Below are 16082 nucleotides of genomic sequence, written 5' to 3' on the forward strand. Positions count from 1 at the left end.
TTTGGTGGTGCAGAATTTTTTAAAAAACGACAGGGGCGTGCAAGAGATGCTGTCGGTGGCCAGAAGAATTGCGGGACACTTTCGGCGTACAGGCACCACGTACAGAAGACTGGAGCACCACCAAAAACTACTGAACCTGCCCTGCCATCATCTGAAGCAAGAAGTGGTAACGAGGTGGAATTCAACCCTCTATATGCTTCAGAGGTTGGAGGAGCAGCAAAAGGCCATTCAAGCCTATACAATTGAGCACGATATAGTAGGTGGAATGCACCTGTCTCAGGCGCAGTGGAGAATGATTTCAACGTTGTGCAAGGTTCTGATGCCCTTTGAACTTGCCACACGTGAAGTCAGTTCAGACACTGCCAGCCTGAGTCAGGTCATTCCCCTCATCAGGCTTTTGCAGAAGAAGCTGGAGACATTGAAGGAGGAGCTAACACGGAGCGATTCCGCTAGGCATGTGGGACTTGTGGATGGAGCCCTTAATTCGCTTAACAAGGATTCACGGGTGGTCAATCTGTTGAAATCAGAGCACTACATTTTTGCCACCGTGCTCGATCCTAGATTTAAAGCCTACCTTGGATCTCTCTTTCCGGCAGACACAAGTCTGCTGGGGTTGAAAGACCTGCTGGTGACAAAATTGTCAAGTCAAGCGGAACGCGACCTGTCAACATCTCCTCCTTCACATTCTCCCGCAACTGGGGGTGCGAGGAAAAGGCTCAGAATTCCGAGCCCACCCGCTGGCGGTGATGCAGGGCAGTCTGGAGCGACTGCTGATGCTGACATCTGGTCCGGACTGAAGGACCTGACAACGATTACGGACATGTCGTCTACTGTCACTGCATATGATTCTCTCAACATTGATAGAATGGTGGAGGATTATATGAGTGACCGCATCCAAGTAGGCACGTCACACAGTCCGTACTTATACTGGCAGGAAAAAGAGGCAATTTGGAGGCCCTTGCACAAACTGGCTTTATTCTACCTAAGTTGCCCTCCCACAAGTGTGTACTCCAAAAGAGTGTTTAGTGCCGCCGCTCACCTTGTCAGCAATCGGCGTACGAGGTTACATCCAGAAAATGTGGAGAAGATGATGTTCATTAAAATGAATTATAATCAATTCCTCCGCGGAGACATTGACCAGCAGCAATTGCCTCCACAAAGTACACAGGGAGCTGAGATGGTGGATTCCAGTGGGGACGAATTGATAATCTGTGAGGAGGGGGATGTACACGGTGATATATCGGAGGGTGATGATGAGGTGGACATCTTGCCTCTGTAGAGCCAGTTTGTGCAAGGAGAGATTAATTGCTTCTTTTTTGGGGGGGGTCCAAACCAACCCGTCATATCAGTCACAGTCGTGTGGCAGACCCTGTCACTGAAATGATGGGTTGGTTAAAGTGTGCATGTCCTGTTTTGTTTATACAACATAAGGGTGGGTGGGAGGGCCCAAGGATAATTCCATCTTGCACCTCTTTTTTCTTTTCTTTTTCTTTGCATCATGTGCTGATTGGGGAGGGTTTTTTGGAAGGGACATCCTGCGTGACACTGCAGTGCCACTCCTAGATGGGCCCGGTGTTTGTGTCGGCCACTAGGGTCGCTAATCTTACTCACACAGCTACCTCATTGCGCCTCTTTTTTTCTTTGCGTCATGTGCTGTTTGGGGAGGGTTTTTTGGAAGGGCCATCCTGCGTGACACTGCAGTGCCACTCCTAGATGGGCCCGGTGTTTGTGTCGGCCACTAGGGTCGCTAATCTTACTCACACAGCTACCTCATTGCGCCTCTTTTTTTCTTTGCGTCATGTGCTGTTTGGGGAGGGTTTTTTGGAAGGGACATCCTGCGTGACACTGCAGTGCCACTCCTAGATGGGCCCGGTGTTTGTGTCGGCCACTAGGGTCGCTTATCTTACTCACACAGCGACCTCGGTGCAAATTTTAGGACTAAAAATAATATTGTGAGGTGTGAGGTATTCAGAATAGACTGAAAATGAGTGTAAATTATGGTTTTTGAGGTTAATAATACTTTGGGATCAAAATGACCCCCAAATTCTATGATTTAAGCTGTTTTTTAGTGTTTTTTGAAAAAAACACCCGAATCCAAAACACACCCGAATCCGACAAAAGAAATTCGGTGAGGTTTTGCCAAAACGCGTTCGAACCCAAAACACGGCCGCGGAACCGAACCCAAAACCAAAACACAAAACCCGAAAAATTTCAGGCGCTCATCTCTAACACAGGCTGATAGTGGTTGTGTGCAGAGATGCAGAATTGCTACCATTAGAGCCATACTCAAACAATCAAATGGATGGTCTGCACCTAGCATAGGGATGGTGCAAGTTTCAATGGCATGACTGATGGTGGCGTCCTACGACGCACAAAGCATGATTGCGGCATCTCTATATATTGACAGTGGGCGTCTCAGTCCTTGCATATTCAGACTCACCAGGGAAAGGCTTTGTAGCAGTGCAGCATTACAATAAAATTGCAGATGTAACTGCAGCAAAGGACACAAGGAAGGCCTTGACTTGGTCTATCGCACAATCAGGCCCTATGAGGAGGGATCCCGCCCCCCTTTAGCAGACCCCACTCCCTCAACGGACTGTGCCTCTATTAGGGCTGCTTCCAGAAATTTCCCAAAATGGTTTTCCATCCCAATCCACCCCTGGATATACTGTAGGTGTTTTATTCCATGTTTTACTGTAAATACAGACTCACCTTCAAGCCAAGTGAATACTTTCTTCTGAATATCTCCAACTTCTGCAGAGGTAACTGCTAAAATGACATCATGAAATGAAGTATTCTTGATCTTTGCTATTTCATCAACATTAAATAGCCTTAAAAAGAGACATAATAAACATTACCATACGATAGGTTTCTTTAAAGTCTGATAGAAAACGTGTTCAGAAACATCTACATTAAAGCAATTCTGTGTCGTAGTGCATGCATAAAAATTTGGATTCAAAATTGTGATTGAAAATGTATTTTGGGTTGCAACCATCTTCAGATAAGTTTAGCTTAAAATCTATCCAATTTCAAGTAAGGGTAATTTCCAGCAAATTCAAAAAGAGCGTGATATCTCTTTTTAAAATTATTATCTAGCAATAAAGCTCTCGTAGTTTCCAAACCCTTTTAATGGCGAATCATGGTGCATAAATTCTACCATGTAATACTTTTGTTTGCACATTAAATGTCCTTGGTTCTGATTAAACGCGTTGGTTGTGTCTTATTGAACGAAGGACGTGGTGACGTCACAGCTCCATTCCAGGAAGTGGCACATTGTTTGTACAGAGCTGGAGCCAGGAAAATATGTCTGCCTGCTGTTTTTCAGAGACAACAGTGTGGATATTTTGTGGCTAAGCTGTTAATTGCTGAATGCTGATATTTTCAGATGTATATGAGCATTGAAACAAGTAAATCTTATTTTTATTTCAGTCTCACTTTGTGTCCTCTCCATTTGCTTCTACATTTTGTTTCTACATATAAAATGGTGTGTTATAATGACAGAAATTCCACTAACATGATTAGACACACCAGATCACTTGATCATACTTTTTTTTCCCAATGACCACACACCTGTGTGTCTTAAATGACAGTTTGGAGCTCCGAAGTGGTTACTCTGGCTATTATTTGGTGGTTATAATAATGTGACTCGACCGTGTATATTAGGTTAAGAACATTTAAATAAAAATTGTCCAAAATGGTTTTCTTAATTAAAAAAAATACAGCATTTTAAAAATAGCAACATTTAAAAAAAACACATTGTTGCACACATCGATGTTGGAACATCGCAACTATCGATGATCAGAACATCACAACTTCCGGTTCCAGGGATCAGATTCTCTCAGCAGCCCCTGGAGGCCCTCGGGAAGGTGAGGGTCTATTTTTTGTTTTGTATTTCCCCAGCGGCTGCTAATGTCTGCGGCCACTGGGTGAAAGGTGCTGCCAGGCTGACTGATCAGCAGTCATTGGCAGCATGGCAGGCACTGGGGGGGGGGGGGGGAACAAGGATGCAGAAGGTCCTCTGAGAGCAGCAATTGCAGTAAGCTTTGCTGCCGCACAGTGGGATTTCTGACTAGTCACATCAGATGCGACCATATCAGGGAAAGCACGGTCTGGTGTGGTCGCATCTGATGCAACCATGCCAGGTAAGTGGTTAAAATATGGGAGGTGGAAGTGCCAATGCTCTTGCTAGCACCAAAAAATCTAATTATGTCTCTGTGTATGAGGATGGCTAATGGTGTGGGGGTGATGGGCATTCCTGGCTGTTGCTGTGATCTGTGCTTCTGGGTGCTGTGCTGGGAGAGGGGTGCGGGGTCAGAAGCAGAACTAGTGGCAGTGCCGTGTGGCACCAGCCAAAATCTTGCCTAGGTTGGCTAGGGCATCAAATCGGTAAGGGCCAGCTCTGGCTGTATGATATAGTCACACAGCAACAGCAATGTTGGCCTGGGTGATGAAAGAAAGAGAAGATATGTGAGATTATGAGTGGACTGTACAGAGGGGAATCAGGAATGTAATTAGATAGGAAAGCTTCTGAAAGTTGTGTGGGTGGTTCTGGAATTTGATAAGCTTACCTGAAGAGGTAAGTTTTCATTGGAACACCTGAAGGTTTTAAAACTTGAGTCTTGTTGTGCGTGGGAGAGCATTCTACAGTATGTGCAGTCCGAAAAACTTTCCTGTAACCGTGATTGGGAGCAGGCAATGTGTGTGGGTGAGATTTTGTGCTGATTGGAGAGGTTTTGTTGGGAGATATTTTGAGATAAGCAACAAGATGTATGTTGTTGTAGTTTGATTAATAGCCTTATGTATAATTAATAGTATTTTATATTGAATACAGTAGTCTACAGGTATCCAATAGAGGGACTGACAGCAGAAGAGTAGACAATGGGCTTAATTCAGACTTGATCGCAGCAGCAAAATTGTTCTCTAATGCCAAATCCATGGGGTCATTCTGACTTGATCGCTCGCTACTATTTTTTTGCAGTGCTGCAAACAGATAACGCGACGCCCATAGGGGAGTGTATTTTTGCTTTGCAAGCATGCGATTGCATGTGCAGCTGAGCACTAAAAAAAAGTTTTGTGCAGTTTCTGAGTAGGTCTCAGCTTACTCAGCCCTTGCGATCACTTCAGCCTGTCTGGTCTCAGAATTGACGTCAGACACCCGCCCTGCAAACGCTTTGACACGCCTGCGTTTTCCCAAACACTCCCAGAAAACGGTCAGTTGACACCCATAAATGCCTTGTCAATCTCCATCGCTCAGCAACGATCCGGTGCATACGCATGCGCAGAAGTGACCTGATCACTGTGCTGTGAAAAACGGCAGCGTGTGATCAGGTTGGAATGACCCCCCATGTGCACTGCAGGCCGGGCAAATATATCATGCAGAGAGAGTTAGATTTTGGTGGGGTGTGTTTAAACTGAAATCTAAATTGCAGTGTAAATATAAAGCAGCCAGTATTTACCCTGCACAGAAACAAAATAACCCACCCAAATCTAACTCTCTCTGTAAATGATATATCTGCCCCTTCCTGCAGTGCACATGGGTTTGCCCATTAGAAAACAATACAGTATACATACTGTACATGCAGTACATAAACACTGATGAAACATCCAAAGTTAAAATGAATAACATACTGGTTAACTTCACCTGATATTTATCATTATTTTAACCTTAGCAGTTGTACAGTATTTAAACTTAGCAGTTGTTATATTTACCCATTTCTTGTGTTTTCAAACCAAAACCTGTCTCCATTTCGTAATCGCTGGAACTGGTCCATAGCAATGGCCGTGAGTAGGTTGCCCGGATTTCTATAACCCTCCAACATGACACCCGGAAGAAGCTCCAGCTTTTTAATGTCATTGCCATACAATGTGGCTACATCATGAAACAGCTGGAATGGAGGATTTACATGATTTAGAAATAATATAAACCAGAACCAATTATCATCATAAAGTCAAAACAACTTTTACATTGCTATCAACATTAACTGAGCAAAAAAAATGTAGTTAAAGAAATAAAATATAAACACAACACAGAGAGGGATATTTAGTAATCTGTGTAAATTGCAATTCATGTACAAAGTGTATTCGTTTGTGTTGTTTATTAAGGAATCAAGTTAAAATATCTTGAGATTAAAACATATAAAAAAGTCTTAAAAGTGTTGCACACAACATGAGCAATTCAAAAAGGAGCACTGAAACTGTCATAATGAAAACACAAAAGTAAAGTAAAAGGTGAACTAATTATGAACGCGTACAAAGAAGAAAATATAAATGAGATTCTACAAGTTCAGCATACATATTTAGTGGGGCATTCTATATGTAATAAGGGCATGAAAAATTTCCCTTGCAAAAAAGGTTGGTCTAGGGGCACTAATCAAGTGCGTTTTATACTGTAATAGTTATACGACAGTAATGTATTAAAAATATGCAAATACAGTAGCAAAAGTAATAAATTAAGGTAGCCCTTTGTTGTCATAATTCATTTAAGATAAAAAATAAATTAAAGTGAGCAGTGTTTGTAGACAAAAACTGAAAGGTTTATATTAATGCAGAAGATTGTAAACTAATTAAAAATTGAAGTACGCAAGGCTGTGATGTTTTTATTGTTTAATTTGTTGGTGTTTCTAACTAGACCTGTCAACAAAGAAAAGGATTTCAGCCGATACAGTTTCTAAGCCAGAATGGGAATGTGCTCCTTGTTGTAATGCCCTTTTAATCAGTGACGTGCGGTGGGGTGAGGCAGGTGAGGCAGACCCTTTCCTGTCATATTAACATTTGTGCCAGAATTTTGACTATATAAAGTATATGAAAAATACAAAGAATTTGTTTGAAATATCTTCTTTGCATTATTCTAATAATTTTTATAGCCAAAACTCTGGAGTAAAAAGTTTATGGCAGGTGAGACACTGCCTATCATTTCCGCACATCTCTGATCAAAACTTACCAAATTTTCAAGAGTTTATACTGCTGCACCTGTGTATAATGCCCACATGAATTCTTTGTCTCATACAGTATATTTCTTGTAAATCTGGCTCTGGTGCTAGCCAGTGTCTCCTGAGCCATTTACCTCACCGCACATCTCTGCTTTTAATGCAGCTTGTACAGAAGAGTGGGTGACATTCTGTGGGTCCAAAAGTACCCATGAAAAGTATGCAGGGTGGGACCGACAGCTTAATAAGGTATTAAAAAGACCTGCTCAAGGCTGCGATTGGTAGAGTCAGTTTAGGACACAAATCTGGCATTTGTATGTTATTCACTTCAAAGTCCATGCCAATTCTAGGTAGCCGTTACCTTTCTCCTCATCAAGGCTTACGATTTTTGTATTGTAAATTCCCTTTAAACTGCAGTTAGATTAAGAGTGGCCCAGGCAAGTATAAAGCAACATCACTTCAGAGAGAGAAAGTAGTACAATGACATGGCCCAGGCCTGTGTTTAGGACCGGGCCAGCCATTGTGCCATTGTAGAATGACATGGGCACCCCAGTATTCATAACGAGGTGTGGCCACACTTTTGCTCACATTTCTTATAGTACCAGGGCCCAAAAGATCTCATGACGGCACTGGCTGTGAGTACTTAGGGAGATGCAGAGAGCATGAACTCTCAATGTAATGTAAGAAACCACAGCACAGAGTATAAAACCTGCTTTGTTGAGGAAGTAGTGAGTGTTGGGAAGCCTGATCCAGGTGACTGCTACCAACAGTATGTGAACCAAGTCTGCCCATGAGATATTGTATGCAATCTCGATTTAACAGACAGTGAGACCCTGTGCTGAGGCAGGGAACCGCAGGGAGCCTGTAGTTTAGTTATGAGGGCTTGTGAGGGAAAGCAAGAGTCCAGAAAGAGAGTGAGAATGTCAGCTCTTATAGGCTTCTGAAAAAATGTACACTAGACAGAGATACAATGTGCAATGAAGCTATTCAATTATTTATTCAAAAGATAGTCAATTTCTATTGATTAAATAATTGAATAGCTTCCTACCTTTTAAGAAATAGGCCAGCAGTTCACCAACAACCATAGAGACCAACAATGTGCATACAACAATACCTTTGCTGCTCATATGGCCAACAATGTGTATTTCACAAAAATGAAATACAAGCCTGAGTGGGTGGTATTCATGTGACCGCCGGTCAGCTGACCGACAGTCACATGACCTCCTCCACGAGCCCGACGGCTCACTTTCCCGATGGTCGGCATGCCGACCAACAGGGACTATTTCCACTCGTGGGTGTCCACGACACCCATAGAGTGGGCATAGAACCCGTGGGTCGCCACCGAGCCCGCAAGGGGCTTGCTGCACTCGCCCCTCCCCGCCGGGATCCCCGCGTCGGTATGCTGCCGGGATCCCGGCGTCGGTAAGCTGACCGGCGGTCAGGAGACCGCCGGTCAGCCATACTACACCCGCCTGGGAGGCTACTGGGCCAGATGTACTAAGACTTAAAATTACAGATGATCCTAGGGACCCTACTGTGATAAAAATGTTACAGATTTTTTTGGGAACTTATGCTGTAAACATATCTTAGAATGCAATGGAGTGTGACTTGGGAAATGTCTCTAGGACATACAGTAAGTTATTTTTTCCTGTATGTTTGCAAGTAGGGCACTGTAAAGGTCCATACACACTGAGCGCTTTTCCCCCCTGCCCAGTGATGTCAGCGGAGGTGTGCGGCTTTCCATAACAGGACGCTATGGAAAGCCGCTCACCCCGCTGTTCTATACTGGTAATACCAGTAGATCAACGGCGGCTGCGGGCAATGAAGCGGGAGCGCGCATCAGCACTCACCGCTCATTGTTTGGGCATACACACTGGGCAGTTTTGATCTGAAAGCAGCTCAACACACCAAAAGTCACCTGCTCTCTGCGTGGCTTGGACGCATGAGAGGCTGCATGAAATGAGAGCTCCGTACTCTCAAAAAACAAAATAGGGTCTATACCTATCAAGCTCCCTCCCTAACGCTTATACACTACCCCTCTGCCTTGGGGAACGATCGCAGCAGGGTTTGAGCGGGTCCGAGGAATCGGGGAGCCCGTTTTCGGGCTCTTGCGGGTTGCGGCCTGCCCTCACCTTTCAAGCCGGGGACTGCGGTGGCCGGAGCGCCCGAGGCTGGGTCTGACGTCTCCGCGGATCACTGTGAAGCTCCAGAGGAAGAGAGGACTAGAGAGCGCGGCGGCTTCAGACTGGTTGCGGTGGCTCACGCTGGGCCTCGTAGCGCATGAAGACCGGATGGTGGTGCCGTCTGTAAGGCCGCGTAGCACCTCGACTTTGCCCTGCCTGGAGCGGCGCCGTGTCCTGCTGCCTGTCTCCCTCCCGCACCGTACCTTGAGAGACGGACTGCAGCGGACACCAACGCGATTGGAGTTTCTGCGCTCCGTAGCCGCCTGCCGCTGTCTCCTCTGCCGGGCGGGCGGCCGCGGCTCTCTGGCTCTGCTTATGGACACTGGGGAGGGAGTGGACCCGCTGCCACCACTTACTTACTGGGCTGCTGCTGATCTCCCTCAGCCCTGCTGTTCACTCTCAAGCCCTGGGGCAGCTGCTGGGTAGGAGTGCTGACGGCACTTACTGTCTGTGCAGCTACTAATCGAAATCCCCTCTTGCCTGCAGCTCCTTCAGCGTTTCTAATTGTGGCATTAGTCTGATGAGCCACACAGCCTCTGCATGACCTCACTCAGCATCACTCTGTGGCCAACACAATACTAACAAAATAAATAAATAAAAATAATAATAAATAAAAACAGAAAAAAAAAAAGGAATACAAGGCCATCTTGCCTATCAGCACCAGGAACCACTGTTGCCCTCCCAGGATGAGGGGCCTGGTCACTGGCTGGACCGTGATCGGTACCCCCCATTTGCCCACATCTCTGGAAGGCCTAGGGGACTACAACTGTGCTTTTTGTTGCTCGTCCAATGCACTGAAGAGGCTATGAGGCGTACTTGAAATTCTTCACATGGCTGACCTGTCCTACTGATACTCCACCCTGTGTCACCTGCTGGGACTCCCATTTCCCTCCCTTACCCCTGCAATTCACCTGTCTTCCTTCGATCTCGTCCTTCTCTTCACTGGAACTATGGCTCAGAAAAATAAGAAATCTCAACAGGCTACAACAAACTTTTTCGGAAATAAATCTAAAGGCGTACAGAACTAAATGTCGTCCCCTGCATCTCCTTCCTCCCCTCGGTCTTCAGGCACAGATATTGACCCACAGATTCAAGCAGTTATGACGGGGCTCCTTGAAGGTGTGCAAACAGCCTTTAAACATGAACTTTCTAAGGCAATCTCGGAATTCAGATCGGAGATTTCGTCTCTTGGCGACAGGACGGACTCTCTAGAAATGAAAACTGATGATCTATGCCGATCGCAACAGCGTTTTGATACGGAACTCACGAGGCTCCATGAGGAAGTGGAACTGTTGAAGGAACGGCAAGAGGACCAAGAGAATCGTTATCGCTGTAATAATCTCAGGATACGCAACGTGATGGAGACGATTCAGAGTTCCGCATTGCCGGCCTTTTTACAAGACCTTTTTCAATTTTTAGTGCCAGACTTTACAGATGAGGATTGGGCACACAGAGCTCTGCGCTCCAAGCCTTCTGCTTCTCAACCACCTAGAGACATAATAGTCCGCCTTCATTACTATAGATCGAAAGAAAAAATCCTGTCTGCGACTCGGGATGTCCAGGACATATCTTTTCAGGAGATGCAATTACAAATCTTTCAAGATCTAGCCCCGTCAACAATGCAGAAACGCCGTGATCTTCAACCGGTCATAAAACTCCTTCATCACCACCAAATTAGATACCGTTGGGGATTCCCTTTTATGCTGCAAGTCTTTGCCAAGAATTCTGTTCATGCTGTAAAAACTTTATCGCAAGGACAGGAACTACTATCTAAACTTGATATCCTCCCGGAAGTGACCGCTGTTCCCTCCTCTTCCGCTGTTTCTCCGAAACCTCAGCGCTCCAGACCGCCACTCCCAGAATGGTCAAGAGTGACTCGTACCCAGAACTCAGATAGTGCTCCTACTTGAATCCTGGAGTTACCCTCTAACCTGTGCCCCTCTTCATATATGGTTACTTGATACTCCCGGTGATTTCTTTATACAGCAGACAGGCTTGTCCTCCCCCTAACTTGGAGCCAACTCGAAATATCCTTTTTCAGTATTAATGTTGGGCGTTAAGTTTTATATTAAAATATGTTCTTAACTTTATAATTTGTGTTCCCCCGGAAAAGTGTCCCGGCTGGTACATGATGCTACTGTTACTTTTGTCCTCCCTCACCTTCCCTTCCCCTCCCTTACTCCCTCTACCTTCCCTCTCCCTTCCCTTCCCCTCCCCCCATTCTCTGGATTGTTACAGGTGAAAGGCCCCACTGAAGGGCTTAGTTTTGATGTTTCGACATATGTCGGATTGTTAAGGATTAGGTTTACAATGCCATGTTGCATGTTACTCCCACGACCCCCATGCACCCTCTTTTGATGTTTCTTGTTATCGACATACAAATTTTAGTAACAGTCCTACATAATGACCTTTCTTTACAGGGTTTTTGCATTTGTTGGCGCCTTTGCTTCTTTAGTTTTTCTCAAATTTCTTCTCTTTGTTATTCTTATCTCCCTTTCTCATCTCTCCACCTGCTCTTGCGGGGTGGTCCCCGAGAGGTCTGGTTTTCAATCAGGGTTTTTTTTTATTGTGATTCCTGCATAGCGACTCGTTTAATGTTATCCCATGGCCCTTAAGTTGTTATCTGTCAATGTAAACGGACTCAACTCACCCAAAAAACGCACCATATTGTTGAGCGCTTGCAGAAGGGAGAGGGCCGATATTGTGTTTCTTCAAGAGACTCACTTTATGGGCCTTCACTCAAAGCTTCAGGGTAAACAATTCACTCAATCTTTTTTTGCATACGCTAACTGTAAAAAAAGGGGTGTCGCTGTTCTAATACATCGCAAAATTCCTTTTGTGCACATTAAAACAGTGACTGACCCAGAAGGGCGCTACATTATTGTTGTTGGCACTCTGCGCTCTGAAACCGTGACCTTAATTTCGGTCTATGCCCCTAATCAAGACCAATTTCAGTTCTTTCAGTCATTGTTTCGACATGTTGGTAGGATCGCTCGGGGACATATAATTTTAGGGGGAGACTTTAATGATGTACTTGACCCTCTTATTGATAGATCTACCCCCGCTCCTCGTAAGATGGCTACTCCCTTAATTAAGGCCTCTCGTACCCTTCTCTCCTCCCTCCAACAGTATCATTTCCGTGACTCCTGGCGCCTGAAACATGCTCTAGCCAAAGACTACACTCATTTCTCCAGTCCACACCAACTTTACTCCCGTATTGACATGATACACATATCCCAATCTTTAACATCCATGATTGCAGATGCTGGGATCGTCCCATTCACGTGGACCGATCACTCATGAACATATATTTTACTAGACATCTATGATGCCCCCAGGGGAGATCGGAAATGACGCCTGAATGATCCTCTTCTACAACACCCATCCTCACAAGCTGAAATAAGGGTAGCCATTCAGCACTACTTTGTAGACAACGCCTCTCACAGTATTCCTCCTGGAATTATCTGGGAGGCGCATAAGGCCACTCTCAGGGGTCAATTGATGGCCAAGTCCTCTGCTGCTCAGAAGAAAACCGCTCAGGAAATAGCGTTGCTTGAATCTCAAATTGCCTCTCTGACCTCCCAGCATAAACAATCTCCATGTACCGCTTTGCTCCAACGCATAGATAATCTTAAGGGTCAATTAAATGCTCTCCTTTCCCACTGCGCAGCAATTATTTTACAAAAATTACACCAGCGTTTTTATGACAAAGCAGACAAGACTGATGCTGTTCTGGCGAATAAACTGAGACGTAAACAAGCATTAGGTTCAATTGATAAGTTATACTCTAACAAATTGGGGTCCCTTACTTATGATCCTAAGGTAATGGTGGACGAATTTAAAGACTATTATGAATCACTTTACAACCTTTCAGAGTCTACCTCTTCCCCCCCCCCCATTGGGTCTGAAGGAGTGCGTTCATACCTATCGACGGTTCCTCTACCCTGTATTACGGATGGCCACCTCTTAGATTTGAACAAAGTTATCTCGGTGGACGAAACTATTGCAGCTATAAAGTCCATGAGGTCCTCAGTAGAGATGAGCGGATTCGGTTTTACTCGGTTTTACTCGGTTCTCAAAACGGCATCTTATTGGCTCACGGATGTCACGTGTTTTGGATAGCCAATAAGATGCCGTTGTGAGAACCGAGTAAAACCGAGTAAAACCGAATCCGCTCATCTCTAGTCCTCAGCAGCCCCTGGCCCTGATGGGTTCACAGCCCAATATTACAAACTATTCGCAGCAGACCTAGCCCCACATCTTACTTTCCTCTTTAATAATGTTCTAGAAGGGGCATCATTTGCCGTGGATACAACCCAAGCTGATATCGTGGTAATCCCGAAACCTGACAGAGACCCTACATTATGTCAAAACTACAGGCCTATTTCCTTGCTAAATGTCGACCTGAAGATATACGCCAAGGTTCTGGCTTCTCGATTGGCTCCTTTTATTCCACTCCTGATTCACCCAGATCATGTGGGTTTCATACTAGGGCGCCAAGCGCCTGACAATACAAGAAGAACCATTGATTTAATTCACTCTATCAATAAACAGAAACTGCCTGCAGTTATACTGGCATTGGACGCCGAAAAGGCGTTTGACAGAATCTCGTGGTCTTTTGCCTTTGAAGTTCTACAAAAACTTGTTTTTTCTGGAAGAATCTATGAAGGGATTTCAGCATTGTACCATTCCCCTTCAGCAAGAGTCTCTGTCAACCAATCCTCCTCCTCTACTTTTCTCGATTGCTAACGGTACTAGACAGGTTTGCCCGCTTTCGCCCCTGATCTTTGCTTTAACAATGGAGCCTCTAGCTGCGAGGATCCGTTGTAATGCGGCGATCACAGGGGTTACAGCGGGTCTCAAAGAACATAAAATAGCACTATACGCGGACAATGTCCTAATCTCTCTTTCTGACCCTGCCCATTCTATGGCACCACTTTTCTCTGAAATATACACCTACTCTACATACTCCAGTTATAAAATTAATAATAATAAAACAGAAGTTCTTGATTTTTATGTTCCTGCTACTATTAGGCATTCTTTAGAAGCCTCATTCCCATTTGCATGGCGTAAACAAAAAATTAAGTATTTAGGATTTTTCCTGACTCGCAACCACCACCAGCTTTTCCAAGCTAATTTTCCTCGTTTATTGGACCAAATCAAGTCTGATCTCCACTCATGGTCCAATCAATTTATCTCATGGATTGGCCGCATGAATTCGGTGAAAATTAACGTACTCCCTCGGCTCCTATACCTTTTTCAAACCCTCCCTATATATATATTCCTCCCTATGTGTTTAAATTCTTGCAATTTCATACGTCTCACTTTGTTTGGGCCAGTAAACGTCCTAGGGTAAAACTGAGTGTACTGCAACGTCCTTCCCGCAGTGGAGGTTTAGGTATCCCCGACTTCAAAAAATATTACTTGGCAGCTCAACTTGCTCACTGTGTGCAATGGTGCAATCCTGAGGCAAGAAAGGTCTGGGTTGATATTGAAGCGGATGAGCTGGGCCTCTCCTCGCTCTCTTCCCTACTATGGCTCCCTAAAGCACGTTGCCCCAGATCGGTGTTCTCTCACCCGATAGTTTTGCGCACCTTATCCACTTGGAACTATGTCAATAGAAAATACAAATTAGCTTCCAGCCCGTCCCCTTTAATCCCTCTATTCCATAATCCTGATTTTCCTCCGGGTTTGATTAGATCGGCTTTTCCACGGTGGAAGAGGGGTAATATTCTATATCTCAATGACATTACTATAGATGTTAGCTTCCCCCAATTTTCCCAGATTCGGGAACGAACTGAGTTCCTCCCTGCAGACTTTTATCAATACCTACATATCAGACATTTCCACTCTAAAATGGGAAATCTCCTTATTCAAAGGCCGCTCACGAGCTTTGAGATACTGTGTTGGAGACGCTCCTCAACTAAAGGCTTAATTTCCAATCTTTCCGCACTACTGGTTGGGGAGGCTTCTACCACAGGAGACTCTCATGAGATTGCGTGGGGGAGGGACTTGGGTTCTGACCTGACCCCTGAAGATTGGTCGGAGATTTGGGACAATGCTGCCTCTAGCTCAATATGTATCAACATTAAAGAAAACGTATGCAAATTGATCTACAGGTGGTATTATGTACCCTCTAGGCTGCGAGCTATGTTTCCTGATGCCTCCGATAGATGCTGGAGGGGTTGTTCTGAAGAGGGTACCTTTATGCATATTTGGTGGCAATGCCCTAAGATCACTAAACTCTGGAAAGAGATTATATTCCTTATTTCCAGTGTTCTTGAGGTTCCCGTCCCCTATGACCCTAAATATTTCCTTCTACCACTGGGGTTTACTGATTTAACTAGACATCAAAACATACTGGCGCGACATATTATAAATGCTATGACATGTCAAATAGCAACTGATTGGAAGAAGACCTCTCCTCCCTCTTTAAACTCTATTATCTCTCGTATTTGGTTTAACTATAAGATGGAATATATGACGAGCATAATTAAACACTCTGCTAAATCCTTTGATAAGGTTTGGAGCCCTTGGTTGACGTCTCAACATGCCCCTTCCCCATTTTTCGGCTAATTTCCCACACGGGATGGACATTATATATATGTATATATATATACAGTATATGTGTATATACATGTGTGTATGTATATATATATATATATATATATATAGCCATAAGAAGGGGAAGCACTCACCAGACTTGTTAAAAGGTAGATCCTTTATTTCAAAACATGAAGTCAAACAGCTACATCGACGTTTCGGTCCTATCTGGGACCTTTGTCAAGATACAAACATGGTGCAGTGTCCAGATATTTATACCCATAGAGGTTCCCTCCCACCAATCAGGTGGGAAACACCCATTGATGTTAAACATTGTGAATATATCTAATTCTATAGATGAAATAGAGAAAAAAATCAACCATATGGGTTATATACATGCTTAATATCCAACAGACAATCATCAAAACAG

General features: G+C 44.5%; 1 protein-coding gene across 1 annotated transcript in view; it reads right to left on the bottom strand.

The window, feature by feature from the left end:
* The window catches only part of LOC134934547 (dual oxidase 1-like), a 435381-nt gene that overhangs the window by 186868 nt on the left and 232431 nt on the right, over nt 1-16082 (bottom strand). The window contains exons 13-14 of the mRNA XM_063929968.1: nt 5710-5885; nt 2713-2831 (exon numbers count right to left, since the gene is read on the bottom strand). Of these exons, the coding sequence (XP_063786038.1) occupies nt 2713-2831; nt 5710-5885 (295 nt within the window). The remainder of the gene's footprint in view (nt 1-2712; nt 2832-5709; nt 5886-16082) is intronic.

This window comes from Pseudophryne corroboree, chromosome 6 (genome assembly GCF_028390025.1).
Source record: "Pseudophryne corroboree isolate aPseCor3 chromosome 6, aPseCor3.hap2, whole genome shotgun sequence".
NCBI lineage: Eukaryota > Metazoa > Chordata > Amphibia > Anura > Myobatrachidae > Pseudophryne > Pseudophryne corroboree.